This window comes from Onychomys torridus, chromosome 20 (assembly GCF_903995425.1).
Source record: "Onychomys torridus chromosome 20, mOncTor1.1, whole genome shotgun sequence".
Taxonomy (NCBI): Eukaryota; Metazoa; Chordata; class Mammalia; order Rodentia; family Cricetidae; genus Onychomys; species Onychomys torridus.
The window spans coordinates 46,728,570-46,752,130 of NC_050462.1; the positions used below are offsets into that span (position 1 = coordinate 46,728,570).

At 48.8% G+C, this 23,561-nt stretch overlaps 2 protein-coding genes across 4 annotated transcripts; one reads left to right on the forward strand and one right to left on the reverse strand.

Annotated features, from left to right (window-relative positions):
* Gls2 (glutaminase 2) lies at window positions 1-21,333 on the forward strand. Of its 3 annotated transcripts, none has more exons than XM_036169662.1 (18): window positions 1-461; window positions 9,450-9,549; window positions 9,929-10,050; window positions 10,580-10,709; window positions 11,413-11,492; window positions 11,957-12,120; window positions 12,312-12,370; window positions 14,805-14,837; window positions 15,082-15,140; window positions 15,651-15,717; window positions 15,846-15,896; window positions 16,079-16,255; window positions 18,257-18,388; window positions 18,879-18,971; window positions 19,144-19,205; window positions 20,137-20,213; window positions 20,474-20,537; window positions 20,666-21,333. In XM_036169662.1, the coding sequence occupies exons 1-18, from the start codon at window positions 280-282 to the stop codon at window positions 20,820-20,822; spliced, it is 1,809 nt and encodes a 602-aa protein (XP_036025555.1). In that variant the 5' UTR covers window positions 1-279; the 3' UTR covers window positions 20,823-21,333. The 3 variants fall into 3 exon arrangements, with proteins under 3 accessions (XP_036025555.1, XP_036025557.1, XP_036025556.1); XM_036169663.1 differs by having other exon boundaries at window positions 394-702; XM_036169664.1 differs by lacking the exon at window positions 10,580-10,709.
* Spryd4 (SPRY domain containing 4) lies at window positions 21,309-23,276 on the reverse strand. The gene is made up of 2 exons (XM_036169665.1): window positions 23,176-23,276; window positions 21,309-22,841 (listed from the first exon to the last, which is right to left on the reverse strand). Exons 1-2 carry the CDS (start codon window positions 23,258-23,260, stop codon window positions 22,303-22,305), a joined length of 624 nt encoding a protein of 207 aa, XP_036025558.1. The 5' UTR covers window positions 23,261-23,276; the 3' UTR covers window positions 21,309-22,302.
* Between the last annotated feature and the right edge of the window lie 285 nt (window positions 23,277-23,561).

Genomic DNA, 23,561 nt, shown 5'->3' on the forward strand with positions numbered 1-23,561 from the left:
CTCCCCACCCAGCAGCGGCTCTCACCCGTACCCGCGGCGCTCCTCTCCGGAGGCAATCAAGGGGCTATGGGTGCACCTACAGGGTCCCGGTCGCCCCGGGACTGGCCCCTCCCCCGGCCCCACCTCCACCCACCCAGCTGGCCCTTTACCCCGCAGGCTGGACTCGCCGCCGGACTGTTCCCCCACTCCTAGGCTCGCCCGCCACTCTTCTGCCCCTCCCTCCTCGCCGCCGCTCGCACGTCTGGAGCGCCCGGGCAGAGCGGGTGGCGCGCCGGGGGCATGCGCTCCATGAGGGCTCTGCAGAACGCGCTGAGCCGCGCGGGCAGCCACCGCCGGCGGGGAGGCTGGGGTCACCCGAACCGGGGCCCGCTCCTGGGCGGGGGCGTCCGGTACCACTTCAGTGAGGCCGCGGCGCAGGGCAGGGGGACGCCGCACAGCCACCAGCCGCAGCACACCGATCAGTAAGGCTCGCGGGACAGGGGCTGGGGACAGGCTGGCTCCCACTCCCGCTGTCGTTCTCGCTCGCTCCCTGGGAGTGCCCTTCCCCAGACAGCGCCTCTCCTCTCCTCTCCGAGCTCACTAGCCTGCGATGCCTTTTCCTTTAGATGTGGGGCTTTGGGTCCGCCGCGCTCGGGCGGCCAGGTGCCGTCCGCCCGGGAGGGCGTTTGGGCAGGTCGGTCTTCGAGATGATGCCTGTCCAAGGTGCGTACTTAATTGGGGACGCAGATGGGCGCGCAGTGTTGCTTGGTGCTAGTGTCTGAGTGCAGGGCCGAGGGCACACCTGCCCATCCGCATCCCCTCTTCCTTCTCTGGTCCTGGTATTTTAGGGAAGGTCGTGAGTATGGAACAGTTTCCTGCCCCAGGTTCAAGTGCACTTGGGTCTGTCTGTGTGGTGTTTCTTGTTTCTGCGTGTCGTCAGTCGGGAATGTGTGGTGCGCGTCATTGCTGATGCGCACGCAAGTGCGTATGTGTCCGGCGTGTTTTTGTAGCAGAGCTTAGCAGTAGAATATCTTACATGCAGGCAAAACACTCATACCAAGTTCCCAACTTGGTCGTGGAATGTGTTGATTATTCCTGAATGAGGAAAATCCGTGAGACACAGATTTTGCTCAGTCTCCCTGAATTGAAGAGTTTTCTCCTTCGGGCCCATCTTCAACCCAGGAAGTCGACTGCCGCCGCCACCACTGCCCAGGCAACCGGGTGAACAGTACTGGAGAGTGATGGGCTCTGGGAGTGTGACACCATGAGGTAGAGGGAGGTCTGTGTTTGGAAGGTAAAGGAGGGCAGCAAAGAGGAAATACCTTGTAATTCAGATTATTTTAAAATACTTAGTGTAGGGCTTGAGAGGTGGCCCACTCAGAGTACTTGCTATCTGGCAGAGGACCTGGGTTTGATTTCCAGCATCCACATGATGACTCACAACCACACGTAACTCCCAGGCTTTCGCGTGTGTGCATTCATATACATAAAATAAATCTTTTAAAAACATTTAAAAATAAAATACCTAGCACCAGGCATAGTGGCATATACCTTTGTTGTTGTTTTTTGAGACAAAGTTTCTCTGTGTAGCCCTGGCTGTCCTGGTACTGGCTCTGTAGACCAGCCTGGCCTTGAACTCAGAGATCCACCTGCCTCTGCTTCCCAGTGCTGGGATTAAAGGTGCGTGCCTCTACCACCTGGCTTTATGAAGTTACTTTTTTAAAAAAATTTTATTTTATGTGTATGGGTGTTTTGCTTTACACATAAAACGTACTGTCTGTGTACTGCATTCATGCCTGGTACCTACTGACAGGGCAGAGGAGGGTGTTGGGTCCCCTAGAAATGGAGTTACAGATGGTTATGAGTCACCATGTAGGTAGTAGGATTTGAACCCAGGGCCTCTGCAAGAACAAGTACTCTTAACCACAGAGCCAGCTCTTCATCTCTGGAGCACTTGATACTCTTGAAGAGAGGGCCCAGGTTCAGTTCCCAGCACCCACAGAGTGGTGAACAACTACCCATAACTCTAGTTCCAGGGGATCTGGGGTATTCTGCCCTCTCAGGGCACCAGGCTGAGTGTGGTGGTGCATAACTAGTCCCAGAATTCAGGAGGCAGAGGCAGGCAGATCTCTGAGTTCGAGGCCAGTCTGGTCTACAGAGTGAGTTCCAGGACAGCCATCAACGCTACACAAGAGAAAACCTGTCTTGAAAAACCAATTTAAATAAAAACAAAAAAATAAAATAAAAAAAAAAAATGGAAAAAAGAGAAAGATCCCAGTACTAGAATTAGAGATAAATAGTTAATACTGTGATATATCCATATACAGCTTATATATATACATATATATGCATATAATTTAACAAATGTAGAATTATAATATTCATATTCTTTGGTAAGCTATACTTTCCATTTATGAGTTTTATTTTTTTAATTAATTGATTTTTTTTTTTTTTTTTTTTTTTTGGTGTTTCAAGACAGGGTCTCTCTGTGTAGCTTTGCGCCTTTCCTGGAACTCACTTGGTAGACCAGGCTGGCCCCGAACTCACAGAGATCTGCCTGCCTCTGCCTCCCGATTGCTGGGATTACAGGTGTGCACCACCACCGCCTGGCTGATTTTTAATTATCGCATGTGTATGAGTTGCTCACGTGGTCAGTGGGTAATTGTGGAATTGGCTCTTCCTTCTCCCTTTGTGTGGCTTCTGGGGCTTCAGGTGTCAAACTCAGATGTCCAGGGTTTCGTGACAAGCACTTTTTCTGCCGAGCTATTTTGCTCACCCTACATTCAATTTTTTGAATGGCTTTTTAAAGTTTTATGTTTGTGTGTGTAGATAGTTTGCCTGTAGATGTATAGCTGTGAACTGCTTGTTTGCCTTGGGAGGCCAGAAGAGGATGTCAGATCCCCTGGAGCTGGAGTTACAGACAGTTGTGAGCTATCATGGGGGAATGGAAATCGAACCTGGGTCCTCTGAGGAGGACCCAGTTTTTTTTTAAACCCAGTTTCTTGTAGCCTAAGCTGGCCTCGAACTCTTTATGTAGGAGACCTTGAACTTGCCTCCATCTCCAGTTACTCATACCTCTTTTTGATTTGTTTTGAGACAGGGTTCCCGAAGTAGCGTTGCCTGGCCTGGAACCTTCCTTGATCCTCCTGCATCTGCCTCCCAAGAGCTGTGGGGTTATGAGGATATGTTCCTCCTTACTGGGCAAGTCTTCCCACAATGCAATGGGCATCTGAGACTGTTACTTTGTACATCTGAAAGATATGTTTCTGGAAGTCGGCTTGTTGAGTAAAAGCGCTTTAAAGATCTGGATCTTAACAAGTTGTCCTGTTTGGACACAATCTGATACAGTATTTCCTCTGCACTAGGAATGGAGCTCAGTGGTAGGACATTGTCTGGCATGCCTAAGGCTCCAAGTTTGACCCCTAGAACCACACAAGAAAACAAAAATAGGTTTTTTTTTCCTTTTCCTTTTAGGTTTTTTCCTTTTCTTCCATTTTTTCTTCTTTTTCTTTTTTGGTTTTTCAAGACAAGGTTTCCCTGTATAGCCTTAACTGTTCTTTAACTTGCTCTGTAGACCAGGCTGGCCTCAAACTCACAGAGATCCACCTGCCTCTGCCTCCAGAATACTGGGATTAAGTCATTAGTCTATTTTTGAGCTGGGCATGGTGGAGCATGCTTTTAATTCCAGCACTCAGAAGGCAGAGGCAGGTGGATCCCTGAGTTCGAGGCCAACCTGGCCTACGAAGTGAGTTCCAGGACAGCCATGGCTACACAGAGAAACACTGTCTCAAAATACTAAGAAAAGAAAAAGGGAAACAAAAGGTTTTCTAAGTATGATAACATTAATAGGAGAATTTTTGGAAGACCAAGAAGTCTTTAGATCAATGGTTCTCAACTTTCCTAATAATACAGTTATCATTAGGAACCTTCCTTTAATACGATTCTTCATGTTGTAGAGACCCTAACCACAAAATTATTTTCATTGCTTCTCCATAACTACAATTTTGCTGTTATGAATCATAATGTAAATATCTGTGGTTTTTCTTGTGTGTCTGTCTGTCTGTCTATCTATCTATCTATATATCTATTCTTCTCTCATATATTACATCCCAACCACAGATTCCCCTCCCCCCTCTTCTCCTGGTTCCTACCCAGCACCTCTCCTGTCCTCCATATCAATTCCTCCTCCTTTCCCTTCAGAAAAGGGCAGGCCTTCCAGGGATATCAACCAAAGATGGCGTGTCAGGTTATAATAAGACTAGGCACCTCCCCTCATGAAGGCTGGATGCCGCAACCTAGTAGGAAGAAAAGGGTCCCAAAAGCAGGCAAAAGGGTCAGAGACGGCCTCCACTCCCACTGGGAGGAGTCCCACAAGAGGACCACGGTACACAACCATAACACACATGCAGAGGACCTAAGTCAGACTCCCTGATTGTCAGTTGAGTCTCTGTGAGCCCCTATGGGCCTGGTTAGTTGATTCTGTGGATTTTCTTGCAGTGTCCTTGACCCCTCTGGCTCCTACAATCCTTCTTCCCCCCTCTTCTGCAGGGTTCCCTGAGCTCCGCTTAATGTTTGGCCGTGGGTCTCTGCATCTGCTCTTATTAGTTTCTTAAGAAGCCTCTGATGATGATTATGCTAGGCTCTGGTCTACAAGGATAGCAAGAATATCAGTAGGAAACATTTCATTGACTTTTTTTTTTTTTTTTTTTTTTTTTTTTTTTGGCCAGTTGTGTTTGGTTCTAATCCTGGGTTGTCCAGCAGCTGGGTCCTGGCCATCCAGGCAGTGTCAGGCAGTGTCAGGCATGGGCTCCCTCTCCTGGCTTGGGCCTCAAGTTGGACCAATCATGTGCTGATCACTAGTAGAAGTTCTGTGCCACCTTGACCACATCTCACAAGCAGGACTGACTGTAGAGGAAGAAGGTTTTGAGGCTGTGTTGATGTCCCAGCCCCTCCGCTGGAAGCTTTGCCTGTTACAGAGGATGGCTGGTTCAGGCCCCGTATCCCTCCATTACTAGGAGTCTTCACTAGGGCTACTCTCATAGATTCTAGGGGTTTCCATTGCATTAGGTTTCTAGCTCAACTCCCCCAAATGCCTCCCAATTCCAGTCATCTCTCCAGGACCCTCTTCCCAACACCTGATCTCTCCTGTTCCCATACCCACCTTGTCCCCAGTCCACCCATGAAATCTCTTCTATTTCCCCTTCCCAGGGAGATCTATGCCCCCTTTTGGCTCCTCTTGTTAATTAGCCTCTCTGGGTCTGTGGAGTGTAGCATGATTATCCTTTATTTTACAGCTAATATTCGGCTTATAAGTGAGTGCATACTGTGTTTGTCTTTCTGGGTCTAAGTTACTTCACTGGGGTGATTTTTTTTTTCTAGTTCCATCCATTTGGCTGCAGATTTCATGATCTCATATTTTTTAATATTGTGTAATACTCCATTATGTAAATGTACCACATTTTCCTTATCCATTCTTCGATTGAGGGACATCTAGGTTGCTTCCAGTTTTGGGCTATTATGAATAAAGCTGCTATGAACATAGTTGAGCAAGTGTCCTTCTGGTAAGATAGAGTGTCCTTTGGATATATGCCCAAGTGATATAGCTGGATCTTAAGGTGGATTGATTCCTGATTTTCTGAGGAACCACCATACTGATTTCCAAAGTGGCTGTACAAGTTTGCACTCCCACCAGCAATGGAGGAGTGTTCCCCTTTCTCCACATCCTCTCTAGCATAAGCTGTCACTTGTGGTTTTTGATCTTAGCCATCTGACAGGTGTGAGATGGAATCTCAAAGTCATTTTGATTTGCATTTCCCTGATGGCTAAGGATGTTGAACATTTCTTTAAGCATTTCTCGGCCATTTGAGATTCCTCTGTTGAGAATTCTGCTTAGATCTTACCCATTTTTTTTTGTTTGTTTATTTTGTTTTGTTTTGTTTTGAGACATGGTTTCTCTGGGTAGTTTTGGTTCTTTTCCTAGATCTTGCTCTGTAGCCCAGACTGGCCTTGAATTCACAAAGATCCACCTGGCTCTGACTCCCAAGTGCTGGGATCAAAGGTGTACACCACCAAATGCCCGGCCTTACCCCATCTTTTAATTTGATTATTTGGTTTGTTGATGTCTAGTTTCTTGAGTTCTTTATATATTTTGGATATTAGCCCTCTGTCAGATGTGGAGTTGGTGAAAATCTTTTTCCATTCTGTGGGCTGCCATTTTGTCCTATTGATGGCATCCTTTGCCTTACAGAAGTTTTTCAGTTTCATGAGGTCCCATTTATTAATTGTTGATCTTAGTGCCTACACTATTGGTGTTCTGTTCAGGAAATTGTCTCTTGTGCCAATGCACTCAAAGAAATTTCCCACTTTTTCTTCAGTCAAGTTCAGTGTATCTAGATTCATGTTGAGGTCTTTGATTAATTTGGACTTGAGTTTTGTGCAGGGTGATAGATATGGATCTATTCACATTCTTTTACATGCCAACACCCAGTTAGACCAGCAACTGATTGAAGAGTTTTTTCCATTGTATATTTCTGGTTTCTTTATCAAAAATCAGGTGTCCATGGGTGTGTGGATTTATGTATAGGTCTTTGATTCAATTACATTGATCAACCTGTCTGTTTTTATGCCAATACCAAGCTGTTTTTAATTACTATAGCTCTATAGTACAGCTTGAAATCAGGGAAGGTAATACCTCCACAAGTTCTTTTATTGTACAGGATTGTTTTAGCTAGCTTGGGTTTTCTGTTTTCCCATATGAAATTGAGTATTGTTCTTTCAAGGTCTGTAATTAATTGTGTTGGAATTTTGATGGGGATTGTATTGAATCTGTAGATTATTTTGGTAAGATGGCCATTTTTACTATTAATCCTACAGACCCATGAACAGGGGAGATCTTTCTAGCTTCTGGCTATGTTTTCCAAAGGTCTTGGTGAACTCTGTGAAAGAGAGGGGGTTGTGACCCACAGGCTGAGAACTGCTGCTTTAGGTGTTTTAGGGGTTTTATAGCAGTGGGAGTGAACTTTGGGGTCGAAGGGCCTTCCTAGCTGGGCGGAGTAATGTAGGTTGGTCATTATTATTGAAGGTCCATGTGTTGTAGACACTTTGCTCAGTCTAGGGAGAGAGAGAGATGTGCCAAGCACAAGGAGCCAACAGTGGAGTGGGTGAGTCACCTGACGTTCATCAGGATGTGTGTGAGACACACTAGCAGCATACACAATATCTGGAGATTTAGGTCAGCTGCCACAGGGTTGGTTACGTTTGGCCTGCACCTTGAGAACCAATTGAAGAAGAAAGTCATGAAGGTCTTCTAGCAAAGGCCACAAAGCCTCATCATGTCTGTCCCACTAAGGAAGTCATAATTGGGGTATGGAGTTACCTAGCATAACCGCCATAGGGGAGAATGATAAAGAATTGGAAAACTGGTGTAGTTTTAAAGAGTTAGGTAGATGCCGTGCTAAGAACTGAGAACTACCCAGACATCGGAGTAGGAAGGGAGGGGATTAGAGGAAATGGGGGTTGGTTTGATAAAAATACATTATATATGTGTGAAATTATTTGAATAATAATAAAAGAGCTAGCCACGGTTTTTCATTATCATGCTTGTCATTCCAGCACTTGGGAGGCAGAGATGATCACGTGTTTAAGGCCAGCCAGGCTACACAGCAAGACCCCCTCTCAAAATCCTGTCCAAACAAAGAAAAGAAACCAAAAACACTCTCCACCAACACGATTGCCATCACTGTGCACACAGTTGAGTGCGACCCATAAACTGTCCAGGGTCACCAACGTCCTGAGCAGAATTGGCTTCTAAGGACAGTACAGGCAGGTGCATGGAGGACTTATGGACGACACCCCGCATCCCAACAGCTGCAGTCTGAAAAGCAGTGTGTACAGAGCGATATGCACATTCTACTCCAGTCAGAAAGACTCTGAGGCTGAGCTTGCAGCGAGGTCCTGATTATTCAGTACTTGGTCCACAGGGTGACTTAGAGCTGTTAAAGTATTTGTACTGCAAAGGAGAAGGAAGAAGAAGAAGAGAAAGGGATAAAAGGAATTTAATCTGTAGGCACTGAGGGTTTTGCTTTGTTTTGTTTTGTTTTTGAGACAGAGTTTTTCTGTATAGCCTCAGCTGTTTGAAACTGCTCTGTAGACGAGGCTGACCTCAAACTCACAGAGATCCCACTGCCTCTGCCTCCTGAGTGCTGGGATTAAAGGCACATGCCACCATGCCTGGCTGGCACTGAGGTTTTTGTTTTAATATTTATTTCTATTTATTGGGGAGGGTTGCCCATGAAGGCCAGAAGAAGGGATCTGATCCCCAAAGGTACAGGCACTTGTGAGCTGCCTACCCAACACTCAGACCTTCTGCCAGAATAACGGGTGCTCTTAATTGCTGAGACATTCTCAAACACTTATTGTTTTTCCCGTGGTCTCAGGTAGCCCAGGCTGGCCTCAGACTCACTGTGCAGCTGAGGATGACCCTGAACTCCTGATCCTCCTGCTTCCTACCTGCCAAGTTTTAGGATTACAGGAATGGGCCACCTCACACAGCTGTACCACAGGACTTTTTGGTTTTTTTGAGACAAGGTTTCTCTGTGTAGCCCTGGCTGTCCTGGAACTCGCTCTGTAGACCAGGCTAGCCTACAACTTCAACTCAGGGATTCCCCCTGCCTCTGCCTCCAGAGTGCTGGGATTAAAGGATACAGGCCTGCATTACCATGCCCGGCTTTAGGATTTTAAGTGGAGAAATGCTAAGTTTCAGAACGGCAGCTGGCATGAGTGGCCGAAGAGCATAGTGGCAAGTTGCAGGCAGGAAGTTGATGATTGACTCACTTTACATCAGAGTTTATCATGGAGTATGGCCTTAAGCCTCACACAGCCTATCCATGTAAAGTAGACCTTTCTACCGTTATTCCCTAGATAAGGAGAAGCAGGTTAGCAATAGTAAATGAGCTACCTAAGTCATATAGCAATTAGGGAGCAGAGTAGGACTCTTTCTAGGGCGCTCTTCTGTACAGGAGGAAAGAGGGTGGGTTTGAGAGCAAATACGAAGATGGAGTCATCCAGTGTTAGTGACCAACTCCATACAGACAGTGTGGGAACAATCAATTCTGTATTTCAGCTTGGCCTCCAGGTGGGTAGTCATGGACCAACCCTCAGGAGAAACACACGAGAAGAGACATCTCGCGCTGGATGTGTTCAGTTTTCAGTGTGTATGGGATATCTAGAAGTGGAATTATCTAGAAGGCAGCTTGAAATAAAGGTCTGAAGAAAGTTCAGAGATTCTTTTAAAAGAAAGCTAGACAGTAAGATTTACAGTATCTCATCCCAGAGGTGAAAGTTAGGATTACAGATTGACATCTGATGGCTCAGAGGAGGAGCCTAGGGTGAACTCATGACAGATCCATGTTCCGGGAGGAGGAGAGGGAACATCCTCAGGCTCCTGCCTTCCTGCCTCTTCCCCCAAACAGCGATGCATCAAACATCGGCATGCTGCCTCGACTTGGTGACCTGCTGTTCTACACCATTGCTGAGGGACAGGAACGAATCCCCATCCACAAGTTCACTACTGTAAGTGCCTGTCTGCCTGTTCAGAGAACCCTGATTCCTTAGAGTCTCTGGAACATAAGAAAAGGCTGGTTGACAGTGCAGGGCAGCTAATGGGTTGTTATGTGAGGACAGAAGACACAGAGGGATAATGGCTGCCTGGGCTAGAGAGCCAATGCCATCATCCTTTCCCGAAGTCCAGAAAGAACACCTTTCATGGAAAGTATCAAGAGACTTGTTGACCTTTAAAGCTGGTCCAGCCCCTTTTTGCTTAGTACCCAAACCCATTTGTTCTGCCTGTTGTAGTAATTAGGGTTGAGTGATGTGAGTATCTATTGGGAAAGATTGAGGAATAGATTGCTGTCTTTGGCTGACCTTACCAGGCCTCTTCTTTCCCCCAAAGGCCCTGAAGGCCACTGGACTGCAGACGTCAGACCCGCGGCTCCAGGACTGCATGAACAAGATGCAACAAATGGTCCAAGAGTCCAGCAGTGGTGGCCTCTTGGACCGAGACCTCTTCCAAAAGTGAGAACCCCAGAAATGAGCAGTGCCCCCAGAACCGTTCTGTAGGACGAAGAGTCTTGGGAATTAAAGAGTTCAACCCTTCATTTTGTTTTATTTATTATACAAGCAATACATACTCATTATGAAAAATAATACAGAAATATATTTTCTTCTCTACCCAGTCCTAGCCCCTTTCCCAGACGTAAACATTAACAGACAGTGAATGTGTTCTAGAAAATGTCCTGTGTGTTCACATACATTTATGGCTATATATGTTAGGACTTCTCAACATTAAAGCCCATATGCTATGCTTATTTTGATTTTAATATTTTTCTCATAATGTCTTGGGATATCTTCCTGTGTCTTTAGAACCTCTCATTTTGGAGGTTAGGAAATTTAAGCCTCATGAGATTAAAATGACAGGCCAAAAGTCACACAGCTGTTAGTCCAAAGCCAGATGAACACTCACAACCTTCTTTATCCCCAACTTCCATGGCTCCTACCCGCCTGTACCTCTCCAGCCCCTAACACACTCGTATCTGGGATCCAGGTGTGTGAGCAGCAACATTGTGCTCCTGACTCAGGCATTCCGAAAGAAGTTTGTCATTCCTGATTTTGAGGAGTTCACGGGCCATGTGGATCGCATATTTGAGGATGCCAAAGAGCTCACTGGAGGCAAAGTGAGGGCCAGGGAAATGGGGGTGGGGCGTGAGGGCTCTGGGCCAGATACAGAGACTCCTTGGGAGCTGGGGATTCAGTGATAGAGGATGAGAAGCAGAGCCTCCAGAAATAAAGACAGGGTTCCATGTGTTTCTACGTGGGACTCTAATAGTGAGTGGCAAGAACTTAGTTTTTGTGGACATGGATGGCAGAAGCTAGGCTTGGTGGTACAGGCCTATGATCTTGACTCCCGAGAGGTTAAGGCAGGATCAGAAGTTTGAGGTCAACTTGGGTTTCATAGGAAGACCCTGTCTCAAAGTAAAGATATTCAATCCAGCTTTCAAGGAGATTTACAGGGACTGAGCCTGAAAACCTAGCCCTAGAATTGCGCCCCCCCCCCCCCACCGCAGCTGAGGACCGAACCCAGGGCCTTGCGCTTGCTAGGCAAGTGCTCTACCGCTGAGCTAAATCCCCAACTCTGCCATTTATTTTTTATTTATTTATTTATTTTTAATGTTCTATCCCTCCAGGGTTAGGGCTACAGAGAGGTAAAGTTGCCAGGGACTAAAGGCTTGGGTGTTTCTGGAAGCAGTACACAGAAGGGAAACCATCTGCCATGTAGGTGACAGAATTTGAGCTTCTACCACAGTTTCTGGCCCTGAGTACAGCTGTGTTGGTCTCCGTATTCACCGGTCTCCCCTTTCTCTGCCTATTCGTGCCCAGGTAGCAGCCTACATCCCTCACCTGGCCAAGTCAAACCCAGACCTTTGGGGCGTTTCCCTGTGCACTGTGGATGGTCAGCGGTAAGACATGGGGTGATTCCTGGCTTGGTGGCACACGCCTTTAAGCCCCCCACACTCAGGAGACAGAGGTAGGAGGGTCTCTGAGTTCAAGGCCAGCCGGGTCTATAGAGCAACTTCCAGGACTGCTAGGGTACTGTAGAGAAACCTTGCCTCAAAAAACAAACAAGGGGGCTGGAGAGATGGCTCAGTGGTTAAGAGCACTGGCTATTCTTCCAGAGGACCCAGGTTCAATTCCCAGCACCAACATGGCAGCTCACAACTGTCTGTAATTCCAGTTCCAGGGTATCCAACACCCTCATACAGATATACATTCAGGTCAAACATCAATGCACATAAATAAAAATTAAAACAAACAAAAAGAGCTGCTGGGTGAGAGGAAGGTGCTGCAGGGCGCAGGTACAGGGCGCAGGTGCACAGCTGCAGAACAAAGCCCAATCCCTTTTACGGCACCTCTCTGTCTCCAGGCACTCTGTGGGCCACACGAAGATCCCTTTCTGCCTGCAGTCCTGTGTCAAGCCCCTGACTTACGCCATCTCTGTGAGCACCTTAGGCACTGACTATGTGCACAAGTTTGTGGGAAAGGAACCCAGTGGTCTGCGCTATAACAAACTCTCCCTCAATGAGGAAGGTGAGCATCTCCAGGGCTCACACTGCCATCTGCCTTTTCCCTAACCCTGCACCTCACCTCCTCCTTTCTTTCTTTGCCTTTTCTCCCATCCAGGTAGGAACCAGACCCAGACGCTTAGCTTTGGATTGGGAACGATGTTAAGTAAGCTTTCGTGAGTGACTGACAAGGCTCTGCGGTTTGTGTTTCCCCAGGAATCCCCCACAACCCCATGGTCAACGCTGGCGCCATTGTCGTCAGCTCCTTGATTAAGGTCAGTACCGTTCTAACCCTCTGAAAGCTAATATTCTCTCAATCCCCCGTATTCCTGTACCCCCTCATCTGCTCATCTCTCTAGGGAGACTCGTGGGGTGCTGAGTCCTTTGGGGGTTAATAAGAGGCATGGAAAAATACAACAGGAAGCCTTGTGTTATAAGCTATGGATGTCAGTCACACGTCCTCCCTGCCCCCACCTATAACTCTGCAGCCCAGAGCTCCTGACGCTTACAGAAGTGAGCAGGTCGTGACCCCTGCCCAGGACCAAGAGGCAAAGGTCAAAGGCAAGGGGAGGACAGCACCATCAGGCATTGATTGGCCACTCCTGGGTGAGAGGCACACCGAGAAAAGGGTGAATGGCCAGTCCAGGGCAGCTATTCACGTCACCTGGACCTGTGAGTTGGCCTTGAGTGTGGTGTCAGACAGGCCCATCAGCTGCAGGACTCTCAGGACTTGAGCAAGAACCTGGGAGCAGTGTGGGCAGCCACAGGACGGAGCCAATCACAGCCCCTCCTGGGGAAGGTGGTGTTAGGAACCCTCCCCCCAGGAACTCAGGTGTCAGAGTCCCTGGAGAGTTGACTCTAGAGCTGACAAATGCTGGAGGCGAGGAATCTGGGGGAGGGACTAAGGCCAGTGTGACTGTTCTGTGACGGTCTGTCTGCTTACTGTCCTGTCTTTGGGATCTGCCTCATCTGACTCACCTAACTTTAGCAGAGCTCCCCAGTAAGTAAGTAAGGGCATTGGCAAAACATTTGCCCCACCATCTCTGGAGACCTTGGGCTCAATCTCTGGCACTGCTGAAAAGTTATTTCTGTTCCATTTAACAATGCAGCTGGGGATGTAGCTCAGTGGCAGAGCATTTGACCAACGCACCTGAGGTCCTTGTTTCAATTCTGGTAGTAGAAGAAAAACATTTATCAACGTAATTGAATATTCAACAGACACAGCCCGTTTCCGTCACAGAGGGTATGGGAATCAGGGATAGGCTAGAGCAAGGCTAGAGAATGAGGTATAAAGAACGTGAGTGCGCACGCCTTTAATCCCAGCACTCCAGCATTAATCCCAGCACTCCAGCACTCGGGAGGCAGAGCCAGGTGGGTCTTTGTGAGTTCGAGGCCAGGCTGGGCTACAGAGCGAGATCCAGAAAAGGTGCAAAGCTACACAGAGAAACCCTGTCTCAAAAAAAAAAAAAAAAAAAAAAAAAAAGAACATGAGTGGGAGCCAAGGGGTGGTGGTGCACACTTTTAATCCCAGCACTCAGGAGGCAGACAGGCAGATCTCTGAGTTCGAGGCCTGCCTGGTCTACAAAGCAAGTTCCAGGACAGCTTGGGCCACATTGAGAAACCCTGTCTCAAAAAACAAACAAACAAACAAAAACCCCAAACAAACAAATAAACAAACAAAAAAGACGTTGGACCATGGTTCCATATGCCTGTGATGCCAGAACTTGGGAGGTATGGTTAGAAAGATCAGAAGTTTAAGGCTAGTCTGGGATATATGAGACCTTTACTAAAAAAATAAATAAAATGGGGGTTGGGGATTTACCTCAGTGGTAGAGCACTTGCCTAGGAGCCTCAGCTCCAAATAAATAAATAGAATAGAATAGAATAGAATGGATAGTAGTAATCAGGGATAGGGGTGGAACTGAGGGACAGAATTGGAGACAGGGATGAGGACTTAAGATGAGGCTGGAAAGTAGGGGTGAGGCTGGGGAGGGGTGAGGATGGGGAGGGGTGGGGCTGGGGAGAGGTGGGGCTGGGGCTGGGGAGGAGTGAGGCTGGGGAGAGGTGGGGCTGGGGAGGGGTGGGGCTGGGGAGGGGTGAGGCTGGGGAGGGGTGAGGCTGGGGAGGGGTGAGGCTGGGGAGAGATGGGGCTGGGGAGGGGTGAGGCTGGGGAGGACTGAGGCTGGGGAGGGGTGGGGCTGGGGAGAGGTGGGGCTGGGGAGGGGTGGGGCTGGGGAGGAGTGAGGCCGAAGGATGCAGTGCGTTATCTGAATCCTCATTCCCTGATAATTTAAATTTTTGTTTGTTTTTCGAAACAAGATCTCTCTAAGTCGCCGAGCTGCCCTGAAATCTTTCAGTAATCCTCCTGCCTCAGTCTCCCAAGTGCTGGGGTTATAGGCACGCATCACCAAACTGGTTAGAAGTTTGGTTTCTCTGTTACTAGACCTACACCTGCAGGAAGAAAGCTATTTAAACAAGAAGGATCCCGTGCCTGTAACACCAGATACTCAGAGACTAGAGCAACACAGGGCCATGACTAACTCCCAGACCGGCCTGGACAACCCAGGCCTGTCTCAGAACAAGCCAGAGACGCTGTAAAACGTACCGTCCCCAGGAGTAAGGCTAGCCGAGCATGTCCGCTGCACCACGCCCTTGTCTCCCATCCGTCGAGGCCGGAACACTGATTGCTTTCTCTCGCTTTTTCTGCAGATGGATTGTAACAAAGCAGAGAAGTTTGACTTTGTAAGTTCCTTGTGCTCACCTTCTTGCTGCCTTTCACATGGCACGCTCCCCTCTACAGCTATCTCCAGTGCCCGGCTTAGGCCAACAGTTTCTTCACCAGTAACTCCAGAGGGGTGGGGAACCCTGCTCCCCTGGGAAAAGCTGAGAACGGGGCCGAGAGGTTCCGAGTGGCCTGCCAGCCTGAGCTGTGTTTTCTAGGGCTCTTTAGTCAAAAGGCGTCTGTCTTGCCCTTCTCCTCCTCCAGGTGCTGCAGTATCTGAACAAGATGGCTGGGAATGAATTCATGGGGTTCAGCAATGCCACGTAAGGCTGCTTAGAGGACTGGCTGAGTACACTGTACTGTTGCATATCTGTTTGCTTGGTGGGGAGAGTAAAGCGGGGGAGAGAATAGATATCATCTTAAGAAGGAATCCAAGGGGAATTTTGGCCTCCCAGCTTCCTCTGAGCCCCTTCACTGACACTTACCTGGAGAAAGAGCGGCTCATTTCTGATTTGCACATAACGAGAAAGGCAGTGTGACAGTTTGTGCCTAAGCCCTCTAGCCAAGACTCTCAGAGCCAAAAGCCTTGCCAGATTCCCTAGACAGAACGGCTAGACAGCTTTGGGTGGGTTTGGTTTTGGTCTGTTTGCATTTTTACTACAAAGCTACACCAAGAATTTGCTCAGGTTCAGAAGTTCCCGCTGATATTCTGTGAGATGTTCTAAAGGGGGTGATTCAGTTTGACAGAGGGAATAGGGTTGTGTATCCGGGGAAAGGTGTTTCCTTCTACCCACCTCTTAAACGTCAAGTGCTAAATGTGGTGTTTGCTTCAGATTCCAGTCAGAGAAGGAAACTGGAGATCGGAATTACGCCATCGGCTATTACCTCAAGGAGAAGAAGGTAACTGGGACAGACCAGTAGAGAAGGTCCCTGGGAATTGTGCCACCAGGTCAGGGGCAGAGGGGCTGGAGACCGTGTGTGACTCTGGTGTGTGAATTATATGCTGAAGAGACTGTTCTTCCTTCCAGTGCTTCCCCAAGGGAGTGGACATGATGGCTGCCCTCGACCTCTATTTCCAGGTATGCAGACACTCCCAGGGCCAAGGGAACAGGACAGACTGCCCTCTTTCTCTGGGTGACAGGGTAGACATGCCTCTCTGGCTGCCCTGTGAGACACATTGAAAGCTCTAGATGTGAAGAACATCACTCTTCATGACTGTGTTCCTGCGCACCCTGCCCTTTGACCTCTCCTGTCTCCATAGCTGTGCTCTGTGGAGGTCACCTGTGAATCAGGCAGCGTCATGGCGGCCACTCTTGCCAACGGTGGCATCTGCCCCATCACGGGCGAGAGCGTCCTAAGCGCTGAAGCCGTCCGGAACACCCTCAGCCTCATGCATTCCTGCGGCATGTACGACTTCTCTGGCCAGTTTGCCTTCCATGTGAGTGCTCCAGCTCTGCTGTCCGTGTGCCACGATCCCAGTGCCGAGAAGAGAGGACGGGGTGAAGCTTACCCCCGCCTCCTTCACAAACATCTACCTGGGCAAACAGGCTAAGAATCCTTAGGGGAACTTGCCAAGTGTACCCCATTCCTTAAATATGTGGACCCTTTACATGGCTGACTCCCATCCTAGACGTCCCTTCTTCCAAGGAGATGCATGGTTGACTTGCTTGTAGCCTGAGACTCACAGTGACCCTCCTGCCTCAACCTCTCAAGTACTGGAACCACAGTCATGCACTTCCACAGCTGGACTTGTTTGACTTGGCATCGGGGATCAAACCTGGGTCTAACCCATGCTGGGCAAGTGCTGTGCCACTGACCTGCATCCCCAGGCTCCGGAGGTGTTTCTGATCTCTGCACTCAAACAAAACTGCCTCCTCCGCCCCTGTTCAGAGCACACTAGTCCTTTTCTTTTCCGTGTTTGCTGTAATTATTTTATCTGTTTTTGAAGATTCATTTTTATTATGATTGAGTATGTACAGGTGAGTACAGGTGCCCACTGAGACTAGGAGTACTGGATCCACCCCCCACCTTCAACCACCCACCACCCCCACCCCCACCCCACCTCCACCCATCCCACCTCCACCCCTCCACACACCCCCACCCCCACCCACCCCACCTCCACCCACCCACCACCCCCACCCCATCCCCCCACTCCCCCAACACCTCCACCCACCCACCCCCACCCACCCCCACCTCCACCCCCACCCACCCCACCTACACCCACCCCACCCCCACCTCCACCACCCCCATCCCCACCCCCCCACCTCCATCCCCCCCCACCTCCACCCCCAAGCTGGAGTTTCAGGTGGTTGTGACCCTGCCAGTTTTGGTGACTGGAAATGAACATGGGTTCTTTGCAAGAACAGTACAGGCTCTTAATTACTGAGTCACCTATCCAGATACCCCTTTTTAAATATTTTATTATTATTTGTTCAAATCCCAGTACTTGGGAGGCAGAGGCAGGTGGATCTTTGTGAGTTCAAGGCCAGCCTGGGCTACAGAGTAAGTTCCAGGACAGCCAGAGTTACAGGGAGAAACCCTGTCTCAAAAAAATTTTCTTTTTTAATTTATTGTTAAGTTACATGTATGGGCGTTTTGCCTGCATGTATGTCTGTATACCATATGCATATGGTGTTAACACAGGCCAGAAGAGGGCGGTAGGATCTTCTGGAACTGGAGTTACAGACAATTGTGAGCTGCCATGCCGGTTTTGAGAACCGAACCCCGGTCTTCTGGAAGAGCAGCCAGTGCTCTTAACCACTGAGCCATCTCTCCAGCCCCCAGGTCCCATTTTTAAATTTTAAAAATTTATTTATCATCGGTGTATGTGTACGCATGACAGTGCATGTGTGGAGGTCAGAGGACAACTTTGTGGAGTTTTTTCCTCTCTGTCCACCTTTGTGGATTCGGGGACTCAAACTCAGGATGCTAGACTCAAACTCAGATGCCCAGGAAGCACCTGCCTGATATGCCATCTTATAAGCCGCTGTTTATTTCTTGTCTCTCTCCTACCACGAGAATAAAAGTTGAATGAGAGACTGTTTCCTGGGGCTGGAGAAATGGCGGGCTGTTGAAGAGCATTTACTGCTTTGGGAGAGGACCATCTGAAACTCTGGTTCCAGGGAACCCATAGCCTCTTCTGGCCTCCCCGGGCACCAGGCACACATTCGGTCGGTGCACACACGTACACTCATATAGGGAAAGTCCAATGAAATCTCTTTTTGAAGGGAGGGCTGGGGAGCATTTCCTCATTTGAGCATGACACCCAGCAGAGTGCTGTTCATGCCTTAGCAAGCACCCCGTATTTGTATTAAGTATTTGTATTTGTATTTGTAGGAGAAGACAGTGGTCAGGGGTGAATTAAAAAGCTGAAACATTGAGGTGGGGTATCTGTAGCCTTGTCTGCGCCATCACTTAGACCAGCCTCCTTGTCCCTCAGGTGGGTCTGCCAGCCAAATCAGCTGTGTCAGGAGCCATCCTCCTGGTTGTTCCCAATGTCATGGGGATGATGTGTCTGTCACCTCCGTTAGACAAGCTGGGGAACAGCCAAAGGGGTATCAACTTCTGCCAGGTAAGATGTTCTGTATATGGTACTTCATACTGTTTAAGAATAAACCATTGAGCTGGAGAGATGGCTCAGCAGTTAAGAGCACTGGCTGTTCTTCCAGAGGTCCTGAGTTCAATTCCCAGCAACCACATGGTGGCTCACAACCATCTGTAATGAGATATGGTGCCCTCTTCTGGCCTGTAGACAGAACACTGTATACATAATAAATAAATAAATCTTTAAAAAAGAAAAAAAAGAATAAATCAATGAGCTGGGTGTAGTGGCACACGCCTTCAATCCCAGCACTCGGGAGGCAGAGGCAGGTGGATCTCTGTGAGTTTCAGGCCAACCTGATCTACAGAGTGAGTTCTAGGAAAGCCTGGTCTACACAGAGAAACCTTGTCTCAAAAAACAAGAAAGAATAAATTAATGGTAGCCACTATAGTTAAAGCAATTTTGAGCTCCTAGAAAGGGCAAGAGATATGTAAATGATTCCTCTGGCTTCTAATTCTAGAAGTTGGTGTCTCTCTTTAACTTCCACAACTATGACAACCTGCGGCACTGTACTCGGAAGTTAGACCCACGACGTGAAGGAGGAGAAGTCCGGGTAAGGAAAACCTCAGGTAGCCTAAAGGATATTTCAAAATGAAACATCCATCCCATAACACTTCAGCCATATCCCTGGTGAACCATCCATGGAGGACAGTCATGGGTAGAGCTGGGCATGGGTGGATTCAAAGCCACAATTAAATCCCAGGTGGGTACGCTGTATGTTTCAGAACAAGACCGTGGTGAACCTGTTATTTGCTGCATATAGTGGGGATGTCTCAGCTCTTCGAAGGTAATTCTACTGTGACTAAACAAATGAGATAAAATACATCTTATTAGGACACAACAGAGCAAACTGCTAAATGCTTCAGTTTTAGTGTTAGAACAGACACATAGCAATTTAAATGAGTACATGCCTGTTTGTGTCCGTGTCCGTGTGTGTGTCCGTGTCCGTGTCCGTGTCTGTGTGTCCGTGTGTGTGTGTGTGTGTGTGTGTGTGTGTGTGTGTGTGTGTGTAGTGTGTGTTTGTGTTATCTGTGTACATGCACCTGTTTGTGCCACTGCACATTTGTGGGTATGTGTACGTATGGCAGCCAGAGGACACCTTCAGGTTTCATTCCTCAAAGGCCATCCACCTTGCTTTTTGAGACAGAATCTCTCACTGGCCTTGAGCTCACCAACACATCAAGCCCCAGGACTTCCCTGTCTCTGTTTCCCACCCAGTCTGGGATTACAGGCGTGTGGTACCATGCCTGATTTATTTATTTATTTATTTATTTATTTTTTTAATGTGTGTTGTGTGAATCAAACTCAGGTCTCAGTTCTTCATGCTCGCCTGACAAGCACTTTGCTGAGCCATCTCTCCAGCCTTACGATTTTTATTTATTTATTTATTTTGGTTTTTGAGATGGGGTTTCTCTGTGTAGCTTTGCGCCTTTCCTGGAACTCACTTGGTAGCCCAGGCTGGCCTCGAACTCACAGAGATCCGCCTGCCTCTGCCTCCCGAGTGCTGGGATTAAAGGCGTGCGCCACCACCGCCCGGCTTTTCGTTGTTTTAAAATCAAAGTGCCTGTGGTGAGTTAAGAACTTCACTGTGACTGACTTGGGTATGACCAGCATCGGCCTTGGAAGTGGGGACTCCATCGAGGCTGGCCCTACTTCAGAAGGCTATCTAGTGATTCTCGCCTGCCGTGGGTAACCCAAGCTGCTTTCCACTACCTCAGGTTTGCTTTGTCAGCCATGGATATGGAGCAGAAAGATTACGACTCCCGCACAGCTCTGCATGTTGCCGCAGCGGAAGGTACTTCAAGTGTGAGACCCCTGCTCTTCCACTGGGTGTGCACCACTATCATTGTGCTCCTAAAGGGCATCAGCCAGCTTTGTCCACAGTTTGTCCAACCTGCAGCTGACAGACAGGTTGTTACTAGGTGCTGGCAAGAAGGAAATGTCAAGGGCTTTTCTCCTCCCCTCTTGGCACAGACTCAAGTTACCAAGGGTTGACACCCAACGGTTCGGGACCTACCTGTGTACTCTCTCACTTCCCCTCTACCCTGTTCCTAGGACATATTGAAGTTGTCAAATTTCTGATCGAGGCTTGCAAAGTGAATCCTTTTGTCAAGGATAGGTGAGTAGGAGGATCCAAGGGAAGGAGGTGACCCAACCTTCCCACCGCCCTGCAGCCACCGTGCATATACATGGAACTATGGTAGTCTCAGGTCTTCCCTGCCTAACCGTGATCCTTGTTCCTCACAGGTGGGGCAACATTCCCCTGGATGATGCCATACAGTTCAACCACCTGGAGGTAGTCAAGCTGCTTCAAGACTACCATGACTCCTACATGCTCTCTGAAACTCAGGCTGAGGCAGAGGCTGAAACCATGTCCAAAGAGAACTTAGAAAGCATGGTGTGAGCACAGGCCGGAGGCTGTCCCGGCTCAGGAAAAAGCATGAGCTGGCCATATATTTAATGCACAGCCACCAAAAACACTATGGGACACTGCTTCCATGGGGATCAACACAGCCACTTGGTGACAGAGGCCAGTGTTTTCTGTGAGCATCATAACACCCCATTCCCTCAGCCAACAGCACACAGAAGAGCCTCAGTGGACACCTGCAGTAGCCACCCACAGAGACCTCAAGGTATAGTTTAATGGTTTCCTCCACTCAAAAGTAGCCTAGGTCTTTACACAGGTCCCCTTTTCCTCTCTGAAGAAGTCATCTTGAGAACAGACTTCCTTGGAGAGAATCTAGTCACCATGCATATGTATCTGCCACAGAGTAAGAGACGTGAGTGGGAGCCAACGCACCTGGCTTTAGAAGTCTGCAGAGATCTGTCCCCTTAGCAGGACATTCTGCCACTGCTGACAGCAATTTTATAGACAGAGAAAGTATTTTGTGTTCAAATAAACTTTAATTACATGAGTTTTTTTTTTTTTCTAAATCCAGTCATTCTTTTTCTCCCCTAAGGATATCCAATTTCATCACCATCATCGATAATAGAATTACAGTCCCACAGGGTCAGACAAAGTCCAAACAATATATATTCTACATACATACTCATCCATTCCACCAGGTTCTCAACCTCAAACACTGCTTTGATTAAGTGTATCCTGTGGCCAAGGGGGATGGAAGTTTGGGGTCTGACCAGGCTCCAAAATGGATTATGTAAAAAAAACTCTCCTCTTTTCCCTGAAGTTTCCAACTGTGGCAGATATGTAGCTGGAACTTCTTAAAGACTAGAGTTTCTGGCACGACAGCCCCACAGATCCTCTAGTGTCTCTCTACCTTTGGTCACAGCTGTAACTGGCACAATGGTTATGACAAACTGGCTGGGTATCAGAGGTGTGCAGGAGAAGATAGATGGACTCAGAGCACAGGTAGCTGCATCTATGTAGGACTGATGTCTGTGGTGCTGACCTACTGGGTCAACGCAGCATGGACGGAGCCAGAACCCAAGAACCTGAGGGGCATCAGAGAAAAGGCCACCACTCCTCCAGCCAGAGGTAGAAAGCATTTACTCTGGAGAATCTGGTGAACCCCCAAAACAAGTTACACATGGGTAAGGGAAGGAGAGGTAGTGGCTAAAAGACAGGACCCCAGGACTGAACAGTCTAAGACACCTGGGCACAAGTACAGGGACCCAAGGAAGCGACTCGAGGAGAAAATTCACCTGATACTCTAGGAAACTGGCAGTAATGTGGGGGCAAAGTTTGGCTGTATACCTGCTTTCACAGAGTAGGGACCTGAGGAAGGTGACTAAAATATTGCGCAAAGGATCCCAACTGAACTGTGAGAGCTACCAGTTGCTTGCGACAACGTAAAAACAGCTTTAGACCCTTTGAAAAGAAAGCTGGCCATAAGCATGATTAAGAGGCTTAGGTAATGGTCACATTAGAGACCCTTGGGCACTTCTAGCCCTGAGTGGGTTAGCAGCTCTCCATCCCAAAGGGCAAAAGCAGGCGTCACTGGGCCCCGGAAATCCGTCTGTAGTGTGTGGATCACAGAGATCTGATTCACATCCACCAGGCTTAGCTTCTTTGCCTCATAGTCCAGCAGCAGCCCCACTTTCTCTGGTTGCCCTATGCCCTCAATCGGGGCTCGCTCGTTGGCCAACATGCTGTGCCACTTGCGCTGGGCATAGGAGAACACCCAGGAGCGATCATCAGCGCCGACGCAGCTGTCCCGGGACATGTCCACATCAGCCACTCCGATCCGGAATTGCTGGGAGCGCTTCACTGTGACCTCCCAGTAGTGTCTGCCACTGGTGACTGTGGTGTCAGCCAGCACCACTGCCCACTCCCGGAAGCGCTCCACATTCAGGGCCACCTTGGTGGGTTCCAATCCCACCATGCCGTATTTGACACCCGTGTCACTTCTGAAGAGCGCCAGGCTGCTGTGGGCAGTTTTTTCTTCCAGTTTGAAACTGATGCCTGAGGGCAGAGCAAAGGAAGGGGGGAAAAAAGGTAGTGACAGGTTAGAACCCTAGGGCAGGTTTTGATCTGAAGCGGTCAGGCGATGATGGGAAAAGTCAAATGTTAAGATTAGAAATGTCGCTTTAGTAGAGCAGCCCCGGGAGCCGCAAATCACAGCGGGATGGAGGTTGGAGGGGGTTAGGGGGAACCACAGATTGATGCCCCAAGTTTGGAATCTTGCTAAACCAAGGCAGGCGGGGCAGGAGAAACGAGGGGTGGAGCTCTCTGGGCGCGCTCTGGGAACGACACGTTAAGTACTTGGGAGAGAAAGAGTGAAAAGAAATAACCCTACCTCTCCGGGCTTCCCCAGCAGGGGGTCCCCATCGCTTGGCTCCCCAGCGGTGCAAGTTGCAGCGGCGTGCAAAGGGCAGCGCCATCTTCTGCCGCAGCCGCACGGGGCCACGCCCCCCGGCGGGAGGCCGACCAATGGCTGGTCTGCGCCCGGAGCACGTGGTGCGAGCCGCGCCTGCGTCCGCTGGGCCCGGGTCGCTGGAGGGCGCCCGGTGGTTTCTAATCTGGGTTAGGTATTTAGTTTCCTTTGTGGAGAGGCGCGTGGGTCATGGGTTTGCTTGGCTTCCAGACATTCGGTAGCTCTGGCTGTCCTGGAGCTGTGCAGACCAGGCTGGCCCCGATCTCGTGGAAACCCGCATGCCTCTGCCTCCCGAGGGCTGTGCCACC